The 19097-nt window shown below is 43.7% G+C and overlaps 3 protein-coding genes across 9 annotated transcripts in view; 2 read left to right on the top strand and 1 right to left on the bottom strand.

Moving 5' to 3' along the window:
- Positions 1-9743, top strand: part of LOC132380954 (6-phosphofructo-2-kinase/fructose-2,6-bisphosphatase 2-like) — a 129659-nt gene extending 119916 nt beyond the window's left edge. For both annotated transcript variants that reach the window (XM_059949976.1, XM_059949975.1), the window contains exon 14: positions 2238-9743. In XM_059949976.1, the coding sequence (XP_059805959.1) occupies positions 2238-2315 (78 nt within the window). In that variant the 3' untranslated portion in view covers positions 2316-9743. The remainder of the gene's footprint in view (positions 1-2237) is intronic.
- The window catches only part of LOC132380956 (uncharacterized), a 48814-nt gene extending 33316 nt beyond the window's left edge, over positions 1-15498 (bottom strand). The window contains exons 1-2 of one of the 2 annotated variants that reach the window (XM_059949983.1): positions 15167-15498; positions 14127-14331 (exon numbers count right to left, since the gene is read on the bottom strand). In XM_059949983.1, coding sequence (XP_059805966.1) covers positions 14127-14331; positions 15167-15211 — 250 coding nt within the window. In that variant the 5' untranslated portion in view covers positions 15212-15498. The remainder of the gene's footprint in view (positions 1-14126; positions 14332-15166) is intronic. The other variant, XM_059949982.1, reaches the window with a different exon arrangement.
- A 164-nt stretch (positions 15499-15662) lies between these two features.
- The window catches only part of LOC132380955 (complement decay-accelerating factor-like), a 32081-nt gene continuing 28646 nt past the window's right edge, over positions 15663-19097 (top strand). For all 5 annotated transcript variants that reach the window (XM_059949980.1, XM_059949981.1, XM_059949978.1 and 2 more), the window contains exons 1-2: positions 15663-15841; positions 16463-16648. In XM_059949980.1, the coding sequence (XP_059805963.1) occupies positions 15787-15841; positions 16463-16648 (241 nt within the window). In that variant the 5' untranslated portion in view covers positions 15663-15786. The remainder of the gene's footprint in view (positions 15842-16462; positions 16649-19097) is intronic.

Below are 19097 nucleotides of genomic sequence, written 5' to 3'. Positions count from 1 at the left end.
ACAGTAGCATCAACACCCCCGAATCCCCACTCACACAAAAGATGTACCTATCCAAGTGTCTTTTAAACCTTGTGATTGTGTCCCACTCTGCCACTTCTTCTGGCAGCTCGTTCCACATCCTCACCACTCACTGTATGAAAAAACTTTTTCCTTAGGTCCCCTTTAAAAATTTCCACTTTCACTTTAAACCTGTGGCTTCTAGTTTTAGACTCGCTGACTATATCTTCCAATGTCGGTGAAGACTTCAAGACATTGGAGCAGAGTTAGGCCATTTGGCCCATCAAGTCTGTTCCACTGTTCCATCATGGCTGATTTATTATCCCTCTCAACCGTACTCTGGGTGGCAGGATGGAGACACATCTCTACCAAAGGAGGTGTAAGGTGCTCCTTCCCTTCACTAGACTGCAGATCACTCTTGGGCAAAGTGTGGCACCTTAGCCCCCTGATGAGGGTCATGTGAAGCCATGGGAGTGGGTGGTGAATGGTCGTACGAACAGCTGGTGCAGATCACAAGTCCTGGTTATGCGGCCACTGACACCAGGCAGACAGTCTCTGGAAAGTATTAATAATGGCTGGAGTCGCCCGGAAGAAGGAAATGACAAACCACTTCTGCAGAAAAATATGGCAAGAGTAATCATGATCAAGGAAAGACCATGATCGTCCCGTCATATGGCACATAACAACCAAACAATCCCACTCTCCTGCATTCTCTCAGTGATGTTTGATGCCCTTTCCAGTCAAGAACCTTTCATCCTCCACTTTAAAAAAAAACCCAATGGCTTGGCCTCCACCACTGTCTGTGGCAATGAATTTTACAGATTCTCCACCCCGCTAAAGAAATTCCTCCTCATCTCTGTTCTAAAGGTTATGTTCTTTGTATCTGGAGGCTGTACTCTCTGGTCCTAGACTGTAGAAAACATCCTCTCCATGTCCACTCTGTCTTGGAAGACTGGGTGAAACCTGTCTCTTTGGCTGTGGGGCACGACAAATGTTTGTTGAGGTCGGCTCATCCAAAGCAAACAGTGCTTCACTCCACCTGCTATGTCACAGTCGGACAAACATCAAATTAGAACCACTGTCTATGGGGAGAGACCATGTTTCAAGCAATCAGTCGAAAGTCCGTTGAGCAAGAGAAATCATTTAGGAAATAATTTTTTTTAATGTTTGATTGGGGAGATGGGTGTTCTTAAATCAAAGGTTTGTTTACTGGAGTGTAGCGGTTAATGAAATGCTGTTATAGTATCAGCGACCCAGGTTCAATACGTAAGGAGTTTGTTTATTCTCCCCATGACCGCATGGGTTTCCTCGGAGTGCTCCAGTTTCTTCTTCATTCCAAAAGCTCCTCTCAGAACAGTTAGTGCTTTATGAAGAAACCATTTCACTGATTCTCTTTACTTGGAAAGTGCGCCCCCACAAACTCTATCCCTGCCCCTGCTTCTCCACCCCAACTTATTGGCATTAACTTGGTTGGCTGAGGAATTCTTCCATTGGTCAAGGTTGACCATGGATGTTGTGTCCCAGTTATCTGCATCATATGCAAGCCTGGGCAGTGCAAACTGGAGAGCGAGCTGTTGCCCATGAAGCAAGCTCTTCCTCTCCATGCAGATGACAAATGCAAACGAACGACAGAAACCGACACTGTTGGGCACCAGCGGAGTTGCCAGTCAGCGTTGAACTCAACATAGGACTACCTTAAGAGCTCTAGTTCTGGACTTTTCCTCACAATTTACTCCTGAAACCTTCCCCATGAATGGCAGTGGAGGTTTGTGATCAGATCTTTCCTTCTCCTCGACGAGCTGCCAACCTCAGCTGATCAGCCCCAGCTGCCTGGAGTGACTGGTTTTAAGGTACCATGAAACTTCAGCTGATTGGGGCAGCCACTTAATTGGGCCAAAGTGTACTGGACTTGATGTGTCCCAATTAACTAGAATGCACTATATCTCTTTGGAGTTAGCATGGCACAATTGTGTAGAAGTTAGAGTAACACTATTACAGCGCCAGTAATCTGCGTTAAATTCTGCCACTGTCTGTAAGGAGTTTATACCTTCTCCTTATCACCACGTGCACTTCCTCCAGCTTCACCCCCACATTTCAATGGTGTACGGGTTAGAAATTGGTCACATTTGTAATTGGGTGTTGTGGGCTCCTTGGCTGGATGGGGCTGTATCTCTTCAAGTATCTTTCTGAACCTAAAAGATTATTGTGACATTTACTTGCTCTTTCTTTCTCTTCCACAGAACGTTTCACTAACTCGTACACGGGAGGAGGCACTGAGCACTGTTCCCCACCACAAGATACTGGGAACCGTTCCATAAGTACCATTAAATCCTGTCAAATTGGACCCAGTGAAACTGCTAGACTCTTGTTTTAAAGGAGATGATTGCAATCCACAAGGCAGTAAAGTAATCTGAGAATTGTTTTGGACATGCTTTGGTCATGTGCAAATATCTGGCATATTTTGTATCATTGTGGTATTAAGTACATTTTCCAAGCGTTTCCTCTGGTTGAGATAGATGTCGTCTGCTGGCTGCCTGGTGGAAGAGATGTTTTAAGGCTAACGGTCATTTACCCTTCTGTAAGCTGTCAATAAGGCCACTACCTTATGAAAAATGAAAAAGATATTTTCACTGATTGATTGGTCCTGAACTGGTAAACAGAGCTTGAATTTGTCTTGGTAATCAAGAAACTCAAAAGCCACAAAGTTTAAAAAAAAATTTTATGCAGAGAAAACCATTGGTAAAATACTTTATGAAAGCAATCACTTATTTTGCTTTAAGATCACAGCTTTTAAAATTCAAATAGGTGCATAGAAAACTGACTAATTTTGCTCATGGATCAAATAAGCTTGCTGCACGATGCTGAGTGCTTCAGGTAATAAACTTGGGGACTAACCTGGATTGTTTAAAGCATTCAGTAGTGCACAACTTTGAGCGCACACAGTATTGTCCTTCTCTGGTGGTAATTTTATCACAAAAATCCAAAATGATTCTTCACCATTTAAGTTTTTTCTAAAAGCACAGATATGTGATGTTTTCCAAAGCTGCGAGAGCACTCCTGAACCAAACCAAAATATTTAAACCTCTTTAAAATAGTCTATCAGTGCAAATAATTTTTGTGCTTCATCATTATTTGATGATATTTCCCTTCATTTATTTATTTTTGCATTATTTTGACAGATTTAAAATGTATTATAAAACCTTATTTATATTTTAAAAGTTTTAACTCGCATGGAAGGAACTATGAGCAGTCTGTTACACCGGAGAATGATATTGTATTTAAATACATCAGATATTTTTGTACAGTCATTTAAAACACTTCCAAGATTTATGATTGGCCCTGTTCAGTTTGTTTTATTTTGAATGAGTATAAAAAGCTCTGGCAAACGCAAGCACGACAGATAATTAAGTAAGATTGCTGTATGTTAAATGGGGAAGAGCATAAGACATAGGCTGGATCTGTGTTCTTTATATTAGAAGAATGAGAGGATTGTAGCGGTGTGCTACATGCAGCGCTAAAATTATGACACGGAGTCGGTAACTGCAGTCGAAGAAAAAAACTTTATTCGAAATACCCAGCCTTGCTTTTAAGCCTCCCTCAACCTGCCCCCCATTGCGCAGAGGCTCCAAAGCTCTGTGCTCGCAAACCCCCGTAGGCTATCTCCCTTAGCCGGAATGCTGGCTAATTGTGAGCCGGTTCGGATGTGCTAGGAAGTGGGTCGCCACAGGATACCATAAGACCAGGGATTCCCAACTTGGTATCCACAGACCCCTCAGTTAATGGTAGGGGTCCATGACATAAAAAAGATTAGGAATCCCTGGCCTAAAACAGAATAAAAGCAGAATTGGATTATTTGGCCTATCAAGTCTTTATTTTCTCTCTCAACCCCGTTCTCCTGCCTTCTCCCCCTAACCTTTGATGCCCTGGCTAATCCAGAACTCATCAACCTCCACTTTAAAATGCTCCCATTGACCTGGCCTCCACAGCTGTCCAGGGCAATGAATTCCACAGATTCACCTCCAGCTGGCTAAAGACATTTCTGCTCATCTGTGTTCTAAAGGAACATTTTTGTATTCTGAGGCTGTGCTCTTTGGTCCTAGACTCAACCACTATAGGAAATATCCTCTCCACATCTACTCTATCTAAGCCAGGTGTTCCCAACCTGGGGTCCACGGGTCCCTCAGTTAATGGTAAGACTCCTTGGCATAAAAATGGTTGGGGTTCCCCTGATCTAGGCCTTTCAATATTTGGTAGGTTTCAATGAGATCCCCTTTCATTCTTCTAAACTCCAGCAAGTACAGGCCCAGAGTCATCAAATGCTCCTCATGTTAATCTGTTCTTTCCAGGGATCACTCTCATGAATCTCCTCTGGACCCTTTCCAGTGCCAGCACATCCTCAAGTACACAGCCAGATTTTAAAGATATTTAACACTTGAACAATAATTTTAACAGTATAATTGCAGCTCTTGGGTTTAGTTTCAGAAATGTTGCTGTCTCTTCCCCAAAATAATATGGATTAATAAACAATTTTGTTTCCACAAGGGAGTTCGGTACCTGGTACATACTGCCTAGGGAGGAACTGAATGTGATAGCAGCATTTAAGAAGCATTTTGACAGACATGGGGTCAGGCAGGACATTGTGCAGGCAGAGGGGAATTAGTTTGATTTGGCATCATGTGCTATGCAGACATGGTGAGCCAAAGGCCTGCCCCGGGCAGTACTGTCCTATGTTCTAATTTCATTGTAAGAGGCCTTCATCTTGTTTTGTGATTCATAGTGTTTCATATTTTCTATTGATAATCAGTGTAAGTGGTTTTTTGGCAGAAATCACAACACTCTATTGAAATGCTTTGTTCTTTTCTTCATTCTGTTTGTTCTGTTTTTGTCTTTTGCATTGGTCTGTCTAAGGTAGGGTGTCCCAACCGTTTTTATGCCACAGAGTCTGAGCTGGCTGGGAACCCCAGGTCTAAAGCAATGCATGGTGGCAGCGACCTGCAGTGGGGAAACCTGTGGGTTTAAACAAAGTGGACGTGGCCATAAATTCAGAGCAACACATACAAAATGGCTGGAGGAAGTCTGCAGGTCAGGACTGGAAAGGAAGTGGAAAGAAGTCAGAATAAAAATGTGGACGGAGGAGAAGGAGGATGGCTAGAAGGTGATCGGTGAATTCAGGTGAAAGGAAGACACTTTATGCCGTGTATTTAAATTGTTCTAAAGGTTTTTAACCACAGTGTTAACGTAATTGAATCAATGAGCTGCTGAAAATAAAAATGTAGTCGCGTGTCAGATTCAAGTCTAATATCACTGACATATGTTGTGGGATTTGTTGTTCTGCATTACTTAAACTATAAATTACAGTAAGAAATATACATATATATATATAATACAGTACTGTGCAAAAGTCTTAAGCTCATGTAAAAAAAATTCCGTCAAGTGAAGATGCTTTCAAAAATAAAATGAATAGTTTCTAAATATCAATAAATTACTATAAAGGGCAGTAAACAATAAAAAAACTAAATCAAATCAATATTTGGTGTGACCAAATAAAACTTTAAAACTGCATCAGTTCTTTTAAATCTGTTGTGCAATCTATAAGAAAATCAGCTGGTAGGTTGTTCCAAGCTTCTTGGAGAACTTACCACAGTTGTTCTACAGACTTTGGCTGTCATGCTGGCTCCTGGCTCCCCAGGTAATCCCAGAGAGCCTCAGTGATGTTGAAATCAGGGCTCTGAGGAGGTCATACCATTTGAAGCCACATAAAAAAGTTACAATAGGTAATGTTTATTGGCCATTAAGAATCTAATGATGGAGGAGAAGTTGTTCCTAAAATGTTGAGTATGTGTTGTCAGGCTCCTGTAGCTCCTCCCTGATGATCTATTAACTAAAAACCAATAATTGCTTATTACTTAATACTGGCAGTCAACTCTCAGTGCAGTCAGTATGATTAATTAAATACAGAATAGGAAATCATCTTGTGTTAAGTGGAGCTGATTTGTGCTGAGATTAAACCTGTAAATTTCTGACGTCCAAGAAGCTGAGAGCAAGGGGAGGATTTTTAAGATTCGGCAGCAACATTGCAAAGGCTCAGTCAATCTGCAGGTCAGAACTGTGCAAGTGTCAGCCTCAGAGGTATAACATTTCCTCCTGTTCTGTCTGCTAGAGCATGCAGTTCCACAAAAGCTATTTCATAAAGCTTACTCTTATCCAGGGGTTCTCAACTTTTTTTAATGCCACGGGCTCCTTCCAGTTGGGAACCCCTGTTCTTATTGTGTACTGATGGGCAGATCTATTCCCATGGGAATTTGGGACGGAGTGAGGTCGGCTGTAGGGGGAATTACCTGCATCATGCTGTATCTTGTCAGTGAGGTGGAAATGAGCACAATCTATCTCTACACTACTTAACTGTCTACCGATGTCTTTTATAAATCTACCAATTTCCATGGCTATCTTGACTATACCTATCTCCACCCCTGATATCACTCCTCCTTCCCTTTCTCCTATCAGATTCCTTCCTTTCCCACCCACCTGGCATCACCTATCATCATCCAGCTTACCTTCCTTCCCCTTCCTCCACTTTTATTTATTTTGGCATCCTCCTCCCTGTCCTCCAGTCCTGAAGACAGATCTTGGCCCAAAACGTTGACTGTTTGTTCCTCTCCATAGACATTGCCTGACCTGCTGAGTTCCTCCAGCATTTTGTGCATGTTGCTCTGGATTTCCAGCATCTGTAGAATCATTTGTGTTTACTACTTAATTATTTCTTTCCAAAGTCTGATATTTGAGAGAATCCACTCCACATGTACAGCTTGTTTTTTATTGAGTTTGAACTGCACACACTGTGACATTCATGAATGTTAACAAACCTTGTGGCACTTTATCAACAGTTGGTTAAAAATTTTGTTATGCAATTTCATTGTGCTGATTTTACAGTTTGTTCCAAATTTTTCTTCAGTATGATTGTTAAAACAAACGTTACCCTTCTGTGAGGGAGTGAAAATTGAGAGTTATTTTGTGTTAGAGGTTGGTTTTTTTCAATATCAAGTTTACTCCTAATATATGTGAATGTATATTGCAAATAATTCATTAATTTCCTCAAAAGCAATGGAAATGGGAAGGAGTTTTTGACAGTAGGATTTGCCTCAGAGTTTAGTTGACCCTCCAGGGCAGTGGTTGGATTACCGAACCTCACCAGGCCAAGAGTCAGAGTTTTGGACCACTTGTTTAGGGACAAAAATTCAAGTCCCATCTCAGGGGCTGATGAGAGATGGAAATTCTTGCAAGGGTCACAGTTTCAGGACAATGGAGGTGGGGAACCTTTGGAATTCTCGTTCCTAGAGGGTGTGAAGGCTTTGTTACTGAATTTCAAACAAAAAAAAAATCAACAGAACTCTGAATTTTCAGGGTATTGAGGGATTGGGTAGAGGGTAAACAAATGGATCTGTGGGGGAAGATCAGCCATGATTTTGATCTCGAGGGACTCCGGGGACATTCCTGTTCCCAGTGAAAACTAGTCTCAGTAGAAACAACAATGCAATCAGCATCTTATCCAAGAACCCATTTAGTTCACTAATATCCTCCAGCAGATGAAATCTGCCAGCATTTTTCCAGTCTGCTGATCCTCAACTGCCTTCCCTTTATCAAATGGTCCAATCCTAGTATTTTATTGTTCCCCACCACTCTGGAAAAGCAGGCCCTGCCAGTTGTAGTTCTTGTGAAATATTTGAGTGCCACCCAAAAGTGTAACCATATGTGCAAAATATCTCAAATGCCTTGTTTATAGACTTGAGAGACAAGGAATGCCTAACGTCCAAACGCACAGTGTACAGACTCCCAAAGTAATGTACAAATTATTGTAAAAGTTGTAAATTTATTATTGTGACATAAAGGTAATGGTACAAAACACAACCACGTTGTTTTAAGTGGCTGCATTTAGGGACTTTTGAACTGTGTTGAATGATATTGCTGTTCAGTAAAATAAATAAGTTTCAAGGATTAAAATCTCAAACTGGAGAAGTAATATTTTCTGTTTTACACAATCTAGTGAAATAAATAATATTCAGAACATTTTTTAAATTTTAATGTTACTGTTTGAACATTTAACCTTTCCACCTTTCTGTAATGATAGAGTGTGACATGAGTATGTGGACAGATATAATTATGATTTATAGCCATTGTAATACTGCTAATTTTTGTGCCTAAATCACAAAGGGAACATGTAATCTGATTAAAAGAATAAATTCTGTCAAAGTAACTAACCTCTGAGTTTCTCTTTGGTTAAACCCCATCCACCAAAACATTCTTGTCTGTCTTTACTGTGATTTTATAATTCTACAAACTTCTGTCAGGTCTTGCCTTCAGCCTCTGATGTTCCAGAGAAAACCACCCAAGTTTGTTCAGCCTCTCTCTATACTCCACGAATTTCTCCTGTGCCCTTTCCAAAGCCTTTTCATCCTTCCTGTAGTGTGACCAGATCTACACACAGTACTGACGGAGAATCTCACCTGGTCCCTCAACACCATCTCCATAGCAAAGAAAGCCCAGTAGTGTCTCTACTTTTTGTGAAGGCTGAAGAAAGCCCATCTCCCACCCCCCATCCTCATCACATTCTACAGGGGTTGTATTGAGAGCATCCTGAGCAGCTGCATCACTGCCTGGTTCGGAAATTGCACCATCTCCAATCGCAAGACCCTGCAGCGGATAGTGAGGTCAGCTGAGAAGATCATCGGGGTCTCTCCTCCTGCCATCATGGATATTTACACTACACACTGCATCTGCAAAGGAGACAGCATTATGAAGGACCCCCTGCACCCCTCATACAATCTCTTCTCCCTCCTGCCGTCTGGGTAAAGGCTCCGAAGCATTCGGGCTCTCACGATCAGACTACGTAACAGTTTCTTCCCCCAAGCTATCAGACTCCTCAATACCCGGCCTGGACTGACATCTTGCCCTACTGTCCTGTTTATTATTTGTTGTAATGCCTGCACTGTTTTTGTGCACTTTATGCAGTCCAGTGTAGGTCTGTAGTCTAGTGTAGCTTTCTCTGTTTTTTTTAATTACATAGTTCAGTCTAGTTTTTTGTACTGTGTCATGTAACATCATGGTCCTGAAAAACGTTGTCTCATTTTTACTATGCACTGTGCCAGCAGTTATGGTTGAAATGACAATAAAAGTTGACTTGACTTGAGTATTCCAGATCAACACACATGAGATGTTGCAGGAATTCAGCAGGTCAGGCAGCATCTATGCAGATGAATAAACAGTCACCGTTTTGGGCCATGACCTCTCTTCACGATTGGAAAGGAAGAGAAGATGACAGAATAAAAAGGTGTGGGAGGGGAAGAAGGACAAGCTGACAGGTGATAGGTGAAGCCTGGTTGGGTGGGAAAGGTAAAGGGTTGGAAAGGAACGAATCTGATAGAAGAACAGAGTGCACCATAGGAGAAAGGGAAGGAGGAGAGGTGACAGGCAGATGAGAAGAGGCAAGAGTGGGGAATAAGAAGAGGGGAGGGGGAGGGAAATGTTTTTACCGCAAAGAGAAATCAATATTCATGCCATCAGGTTGGAGGGTACCCAGACAGAATATTGCTCCTCAACCCTGAGGGTGGCCTCATCATGACGCGAGAAGAGACCATGGACTGACATCTTGGAACAGGAATGGGAGTAAAAATATTTGGCCACCAGCAAGTTATACTTTTGGTGGATGGAGCAGAGGTGCTCGATGAAGCAGTCTGGAACTGGAAATCTGAAGGAGGTGAATAGGAAATCTGAATAGGAGGTGGGGGGGGTGTGTGTTTGAGAGAGAGAGGGGGGAAGGAATAGGGCTTGTCTTGCTGTTACTGTTTTGTTGCTTGTTGTGTTCTGCTGAGTATGGTGGATCCACTATCTGGCACCGAGATGTTTGGCAACACTGGCTGGCTACCGCCAGCACATCCCTGGGTGGTAACACACACACAATGCTACAGATAATATTTCATTAAGAGCACGAGGGGATTCGGTATGTCACGAAGGATACACTCAAATTTCTACGGATGTACAGTACAGAGCATTCCAACTGACTGTTTCACTGTCTGGTACTTTTTTGGGGGGGGGGGGGACTGCACAGGATTGAAATAAGCTGTAGAGCGTTGTAAACTCAGTCATTTCCATCATGGGCACTAACCTGCACAGCATCCAGGAGAAAACCTTCAAAAGGGTGGCATCCATCATTAAGGACCCCCATCACCCAAGACATGCCCTCTTCTCATTGCTACCATCAGGAAGGAGGTACAGGAGCCTGAATGTACACAATCAGTGATTCAGGGACAGCTTCTTCCCCTCCCCCATCAGATTTCTGAATGGACATTGAACCCATAAACACTATCTCACTACTTACTTTTTGCATTAATTATTTTTTTCTATATATACTAACTAAGTTACAGTTTTTATTATGTATCGGAATGTTCTGCTGTTGCATAATCACAAGTTTCATGACACGTGCCAGTGATAATTAAACCTCATTCTGACTCAGCAGGTCAGGCCAAGACCCTTCATCATCCCAAGGTATGTTGAATGTCACTGTAATGACATATTTCAATGTAAATGTTTGATGCACGTTTGAATGTGAAAGAAGGTTGGCTTTAATCCAAAAACCACAGCACCTCTAACAGTGCAACAGTGCCATTGTGCTGCCGAGACAATGCGGTCAGATCTCTGGAGGAGGATTGTTTCTATGACCTGTCCAAGGCAAGAATGCCTCTGGTTTCTGTGGAGGGAGCAGTTTGAGGCTGATTATTTTACACTGTACTAAAAATAAAAGATATTGTAATATTTTTCATTCAGAAAGGAAATCATTCTGTTTGTTGCCTCTTTGGAAAGTATTTGTGAGCAAGAATATTGTGCAGTTCCGGATCTGCCCAGCCTTTAAGCTATTCAATTACACAAAAGTCTTCTTTCATTGTGAAAGGAGTCTGTGAATTATTTCTTCCTGTTAGTCACAAGCTGTTTGATGCACTCTGTAATTTGAAGCAAGTGACATCAGTAAAGCCATAGCATTACGACAGAAATGAGCTGCACCCAAATTCCAAACAGTGAGCTTCACAAAGGAAATGAGTGAAGGCACTACAGTCATTTTAAACATTCCAGTGAAACCCATATGATTTACAGTTAACATTTTCCAAAGTTATACATGTAACATAAAACACACAAAGCCTCCTGTCTAGCCCTAATCAATTTCTGTCTAACTGAATACTTATACATCTGTCCATTAGAATACCTTCCATTAACATTCTCAACCTGATATCAGGCTCACCAGCCTATAATTTCCTGGCTTATTCTTGCAGCTTTTCTTAAACAACAGAACAACATTAGTTATCCTCCGATCCTCTGGCACATCACCCATGGCTAAGGACGATTTAAATATCTCTGCTGGGGTCCCTGCAATTTCTGCACTAACTTCCAACAGGGTCTGAGGGAATACCTTGTCAGGCCCTGGGGTTTTACCCACCCTAATTTGCCTCAAGACCATAACACCTCCTTTGAAACTGTACAGGGTCCATGACCTCTCTGCTACGATTTGTCACATCTATAAGACTCTGTGTCTGTCTCCCAAGTAAATACTGATGCAAAAAATCCATTTAAGATCTCCCCATCTCTTTCAGCTCCACCACTGATTACCACTCTGATCTTCCAGAGGACCCATTTTGTCCCTTGCAATCCTTCTGCTCTTAATACATCTGAAGAAGCCTTTGGAATTCTCCTTCCGCTTCTCTGCTAGAGCAACCTCATGTCTTCTTTCAGCCCTCCTAATTTCCTTCTTAAGTGTACTGAATTTCTTATATTTGTCAAGTACCTCATTTGTTCATCCTACCTGCTATGCACTTCCTTTTTCTTAATCAGCATCTCAATACCTCTTGAAAGCCAAGGTTCCCTAAAGCTGTTCTTCCCTTTTATTCTGACAGGAACACACAAACTCTGTACTCTCATCATTTCACTTTTGAAGGCCTCCTACTCAACAAGATTATATCAAGTAATAGTCTGTAGCTTCCCTTTGCACTTGGAGGTAATTCAATGCCACCAGGCCAGGCAGCAGGCCAGTCACCGAGAGCAAGGAATGCCTGAGGTTCAATTGATTTAAGTGCTGTGCCTAAGGCCAGATCAAGACAGTGTGGTTCAGGCACCAGAGTGTATCAAATGAACTGAACTTGGTGCTTAGACCAAGACTTCGGTGCAGGGCCGAATCGAGGTGGTGGGGTCCTGGCCCCAGAGCGTATCGAGGCGTAGGAACCCAATGTTTGAACGTTGATTTTGGCGCCAGGGCAAATTGAAAAGGTCAGGGTGTCGGGGCCCGAGGCGAGCGATGGGCCAAGTCAGATCACTGCTCCACGGCATTTACTTGGCCAAACAATGGGACTCTCTTTGCGAACTTCAGTTCAGAACACTACTTGCTTGGAGTTACTTTTGCACGATGTGTTCTTCTCTCTGCACATTGGGTGTTCAATGGTCTTTTTTTTAATGGGTTCTCTTTTTTTATGGGTTCTATTTTTATGGACATGAGGTTTTTCTTTTCTCTCTGCACATGGGGTCTTTTTTTAATGAGCTCTTTGGGGTTTCTTTGTTTCATGGCTGCCTGTTAGGAGATGAATCTCTAGGTTGTATATCACAAACAAGAGAAGATCTGCAGATGCTGGAAATCCGAGCAACACACACAAAATGCTGGAGGAACTCAGCAGGCCAGGCAGCATCTATGGAAAAAAGTAGTCGATGGTTCAGGCTGAGACCCTTCAACAGGACTGGAGAAAAAAAAGGTGAGTGGATTTAAAAGGTGGGGGGAGGGGAGAGAAATGCAAGAATTAGGTGAAACCAGGAGGGGGGAGGGATGAAGTAAAGAACTGGGAAGCCGCATTGGTGAAAGGGCTGGAGAAGGAGTCATCTGATAGGAGAGGACAGAAGACCATGGAAGTAAGAAAAAGGGGGAGAAGCACCAGAGGGAGGTGATGGGCAGACAAGGAGGGAAGGAAAAGGGGATGAGGGATGGTGAAGGGGAGGGCATTACCAGAAGTTTGAGAAATCAATGTTCATGCCATCAAGTTGGAAGTTACCCTGACAGAATATAAGGTGTTGTTCTTCCAACCTAAGCATAGCTTCATCATGATAGTAGCAGATATGGACTAACATGTCAGAATGGGAAGTGGAATTAAAATGGGTGGCCACTGAGAGATCCCACTTCTGGGGGACGGAACGTAGGTGTTCCGCGAAACGGTCTCCCAATCTACTTTGGGTCTCACTGGAGTCCACGCCAGGGGCATTGAACACAGGTATATGACCACAACAGACTCACAGGTGAATGTCATCTCACCTGGAAGGATGGTTTGGGGCCCTGAATGGTAGTGAGGGAGGAGGTGTAGGGGCAGGTGCAGCAGTTGTTCCACTTACATAGAACAAATGGACAAAGGAGACGCGTAGGGAGCGATCCCTGCAGAAAGCATAAAGTGGGGGTGGATGTAAAGATGTGCTTGGTGGTGTGATCCTGTTGGAGGTGGCAGAAGTTTCGGAGAATTATGTTCTGAACGTGGAGGCTGGTGGGGTGGAAGGTGAGGACAAGAGTAACTCTATCCCTGGTAGGGTGGCAGGAGGATGGGGTAAGAGAAATGAAATAAAAGTGATGCACTTGAGGGCAATTTCTGTTTCTGGCCTCACTAGCACGTGGCGTGGATCGCAATCCTGAGATCACGACCCTAGTTAAGGTCCTGTCCTTTAACTTAGCACCCAACTCCCTGAACTCATCCTACCCATGTCATTGGTACCAGCGTGGACCACGGCCTCCGGCTACTCACCCTCCCACTTCTGAATGTTGTGGACTCGATCCGAGATGTCCCTGACCCTGGCACCGAGGAGGCAACAAACCAGCTGATAATCCCGTTCTCGTCCACAGAACATCCTGTCCGTTCCCCTAATCAATGAGAATCCCCGATACAGCTCACCTCTTCTCCCCCTTCCCTCTGAGCCACAGAGCCCGACTCCGTGCCAGAGACCCGCCCGCCGTGGCTTTCCTCTGCTAGGTCATCGCCCATTATCCAGAGCGGTATACCTGTCATTGAGGGAGCAGCGACAGGGACTATCCCCTTCTCCCCTCCTGACGGTCACCAAGTTACCTGTGTTGTGCACTTTGGGTATGACTACCTCCCTGTGCGTCCTGTCCATCAACCATTCAGTCTCCCGAATGATCTGGAGTTCATCCAGTTTCAGCTGCAACCGGATGCACATTTGTAGTGCCCAAGGGCCTCCGGAAATCTCATTGCTCTCCGCCCCACTCCACCTCAGGGGTGCAGTGCAGTGGTGCCGGCGGCACCGGCACTTCTGTTTAAAAAAAAGTCAAAATGAACAAGCGGGTAATTTAACAGCGGCCGCATATTAAATAGAGGCAATTTTACGGAAGCGGGGGTTGGTGGATACCACTAATAACATTAGGATATGATATTTGATCGTTTTGGGTGAAATCCTGGAGCTGTGACTGTTTTTATTTTTTAGTATTTGTGAAATTCGTCTTCGCTCGACCAGTTGTTTTCCCAGTAGCTTCCCGCCATTTCACAGATCCTCGGTCTCTCTCCAGCCGAGGGACGACTGTACGCCAAGTGTGAGCATTTCCCCCCTCTTTCCAACGGCTACCATTGGATTCCAGGTTAGGAGCTATATTAAGCAAGGAATGAACGTCGAAACCCAAGATTAAAAGTCGAAAATAATGAAAGAAAACTCCAGTGCTAGCTTATCTTCGGCCTTATTTTGATGAAATTTTCAAGGTAATCATCCAAAATCCTCTTATACACCTGGATAAAGTGAATTTAGTTTTTTTTACAAGCCAAAATGGGGGAAAAATCCAGGCTATAAGCTGGTTTTACGTCACTTCATTTTTCGCGGATCAGCCGCTTGGCCTAGCTCCAACAATAGTTGATTGGAAAGAGGCTCTTTTTCTCTTTGTGTTGATAGGAAGAAGAGGAATTTAGTGAGGCAATGAATGCATTTCCAAACCTCCCAAATGGTTGCTCTCCTCCCCGTTAACATCTGCCACTTCCAAAATACAAAATGTTTTAATTCGTATACCTACGTTAATAATTTATGTAAAGATTCAAGCTTCTTTAACTTTTTATATATTTAAAGAGTAAACAGGATCTGTACTGGTCTAACCGTGTAGTACCCGATGTGCGAGGAGATTGTGAGTATCGACACTCACAGGCAACATTTCCTGTCCAACCAGTTCCGCGAGAGAAGCGGTACGAGGCAGAGTTGGGAACAGTTAATAAGCTGTGATTTACTCTTGTTAATATCTAAACTATCACTGTGGTGCTCCGGAACTTGTATATTTCATTGATAAGTTCATGGCCAAAGGTGGAAGGAGTCAATTTTAGAAAAAAACTAGCAATTTTCGATTATCTGAAACAGAAATACCACAAAAGTCATTAACTTCAAACTTTCTGCATAATCACTCAGAGTTGAACTGCACTGCATGTACATTTAACGAGAGCTGTATAACCTTAGGCTACGAACTTATCAATCACCCCTCGTCCGGCTCCGGCGCCTAAAAACTTGGCACTGCACCCCTGCCCCACCTGTTATATCCAAAGCAATTGTAGTTGTCATTGAGGACGATGGCACAAGCTACCTGGGGGACGGAACTTCAGGTAGTGGGCGGGTCTGCGGTTCAGGGTGTGACTGAAGGAAGAGCGAGGTTTGGCGACCGGAGCCATACTTGCGCAAACTGCGCTCGGAGCGGAGAGCTCGGGACGACAAGCAGGGTCGGTGCGGATACGGCGGGCGATGATGGCGGGCCAGTTGCTCGTCTTCTTGGCAGCGGTGGTGGCTCTGGTGGCCGGTAGGAACACTTGGATTTCTCTAGCGCCTCCGGGACCCCGGTGGCTTTTTCCAATCGGTTCAGTAAGATCCCACAGGGATAGGACCAGCGGTTGGGGTGAAGTCACCCCCTTCTCCCCTCCTCCCTTACACTCTCTCCTTCCTCTCAGGAAAGAGGTGCAGGAGCCTGACGTCCCGCAACACCAATTTCAGGAACAGTTACTAAGCTCCGCAACCAGCGAGGTTGACTTCAGTCACCTTAACTCCGGACTGATTCCAAACCCATTTTCAAGATCACTGCAACTCATATCTTAACATTAACTATTTACTTATAATTCGCACGAATTATTTTACATCGTTTGTTGTCAGTTTTATGTGTAGTTTTTTCATAAATTCTACTGTATTTCTATATTTTCCTGTAAGTTCATGATTCCCAAGGTAGTATATGGTAACATTTAAGTACTTTGATAATAAATGTCCTTTGACTATCCCTCACACTCGCCTTCCCTCTCCCTCTTTGAGACAAATTGTGTGTGTCACGTGTAGGTTGTGGGGTGGGGGCTCTTCCGCTGGGGTCCATTTATAAGGTAGACTCCACCGAGATCCCAACACAGAAACCTAAGCCCAGTATCTTTCTAAACAGGTCAATGCGGCAAACCTCCAACTTTGGAAAATGGTACACCAAGAGATCAACTGAATGAGACCTCTCCAGTGGGTACCAAAGTCCGTTACACATGTCACCCTGGCTACCAGTTTAAGGAATTTAGTAATCCACAGATTGTTTGTCTGGCCAATTCAACGTGGAGTCCGCTACAGGCAACGTGTGATCGTGAGTACTGAGTCTTGCCTTCCTCTCTCTTCTGGGTGGTACTGACTGACACAAAGTGACCATGCTGATGAGGTTTGTCTGTGATCTTTCAGAATAACATTCAGTTTTATTGCTAATGACAAAAGAGATAAGAATTTGTTGACATCTAGGGGCTTGAAGCTGCTCAGCCTTTCCACCACTGATCCCTCAATGAGTGCTGGTGTGTGTTCTCCCAGCTTCCCAAAGTTTACAGTCAACTACTTGGTTTTGATGACATTGAGTATGAAGTCGACGTTGCTACACCACACAACCAGCTGATCTAACTCATTGCTGTTGTTACATACCCCGCAACTGGGTGTCTAACAGCAGAGAAAGAAGAATCCGTTGGAGTCTGGTGGTACTATATTCAAAAGTGTTTGTTAGTACAATAAGCAAATCAATATCAATAATGCAAATGTATAGATAATGAATGTTAGCAATAATAAACCTACAAATGTGGGAATAATAATAAACAATAATAAACAAGCTCTATTGATGTCTAGGGGATAATGAATTGTCATATAAAAGTATAAAGTTCAGTTCAGTTCATACATGCTGAGGTAGATATTAGTTGTTGTGTTATAATCGTTGGAGAGAGAGAGAGAACGAGCGTGCAGTAACAGCTACAGGCAGGCAAGCCTTCCTTTACGTTCTTGATCAGTCGTTTTATTGTGGCCATTCAGGTATGACTCCTCTGACCTTCAGCTAGACCGTTCTTCTGTGGTGGACTAATCACTCTGGCATGAGTGGACACACACATAAGCCCCCACCGGCCCTGCTATAACATTATGAGTTCAACTGACCGATCTCTTTGTTCGGTCTCCGATACCCCACACCTTCCCGTGGGTTCCAACACTCAAGCAGTGCTCAATAGTGTGTCTCCTGGTGTGTCTGAGGGGTGTCTCCCCAGACCTCACTTTTATCCCTACTCACGGGGTCTCAGATGTCAATCAATTTTGAATGGCTGTGTCCATCAAACCAGCCCACTCCGGCTGTCCACTGAGGAATTTTAATGAACAGAATGGCATAAGATAAATAACCCTCTCAGAAGTCATGTCTCCCAGAAGTCATAATAGGGTGAATCAACAAGTCTCTCTCCCCTGCTTTATCTCTGTCTTATCTGTAGCAGATGTTCTCTCATGTTTTCTTTTACATCTCTCTCTCTCATTAGCAGCATAGCAACAGTAACGGTTTGTGATTCTCCCGGGGGGTGGGGGGACATGGGCAACTCTGCACCCTTCTGCCCATCAGAGCTGTTCATCCTTCATAACACAGTGCATCTCCTCATCACCATCGGGTCCGTGTGCAGATAGACGGGATGAGGCAGAATAGTTCACTGGCCACGGGGGCCTGTTTGCGTGCTGTGGTGTTCTGTGACTCTATAACTCCATCTCAGATTCTGCCAATAACAGTGGTGATATTGGCACAGTTATAGATGGCATTTGAGTTGTTCCTAGTCACACTGGTATGCGTGTAGAGAGAGTAGAGCAGTGGAGGGGATGTGTGGGGCAAGTTTACACAAAGTGGTGGGTCCGTGCACTGAGATGCTAGGGAAAGTGGTGGAAACTGATACAACGGTGATGTTTGAGAGACGATTAGATCGACATGTGAATGGGTCGGGAATGGAGGGATATGGATCATATATACATCAGGGCACAGCGTTAGCGTAGCGGTTAGCTCAACGCAATTACAGCTCAGGCGTTGGAGTTCAGTTCCGATGCCGTAACAAGTTTGTACATCCTTCCCATCAATTTCATCTGAGTTCTCTAGTTTCCCCCAACAGTCCAAAGGTGTACCAGTTAATGGGCCATTGTAAATTGTCTCGTGATTAGGCTCGTGTTAAGTAGGTGGGTTGCTGGACAGTGCAGCCTGTTCCACACTGTTGGGTCAGAATGTCGTGTTTGATGTAGAAGCAGTAAACAGAGGGGCTGACTGGGTGTGACGACAACCAGAGGTCATGGGTTGAGGGTTGATGGTGAAAAGTTTAAGGGGAACATGAAGGGAAAGTTCTTCACTCAGAGGGCTGTGAGTGTGTGGAATAAATTGCTAGTACAAGTAGTGCATGCAGCTTGATTTCAGTGTTTAAGAGAAATTTGGATAAAGTACATGGATGGTAGGATGTTGGTCCCAGTGCAGGTCGATGAGAGTAGGCAGTTGGAATGGCTCTGCGCAGACCAGATGGGCTAAAGGACCTGTTTCTGTGCTGTACTTTTCTATGACTCCAGGTACTGTTCATGGGTTCAATGCCCATTCAGAAATCTGATGGCAGAGGAGAACAACTTATTCCTGAATCACTGAGTGTGTGCCTTCAGGCCTCCTGTCTCCAAGACTCTCTATCACACACTGGGTGCAGCCTTGCAGAAACTATTTCCGTGGAGTCCTTATTAATTGAACCATCCATCACATCAGTGAATGATGTTCTTAGCTCTAA

The sequence above is a fragment of the Hypanus sabinus genome, chromosome 25 (genome assembly GCF_030144855.1).
Source record: "Hypanus sabinus isolate sHypSab1 chromosome 25, sHypSab1.hap1, whole genome shotgun sequence".
Taxonomy (NCBI): domain Eukaryota; kingdom Metazoa; phylum Chordata; class Chondrichthyes; order Myliobatiformes; family Dasyatidae; genus Hypanus; species Hypanus sabinus.
The sequence above is the reverse complement of the archived record's forward strand: the minus strand, read 5'-3'. Positions and strand labels throughout refer to the sequence as shown.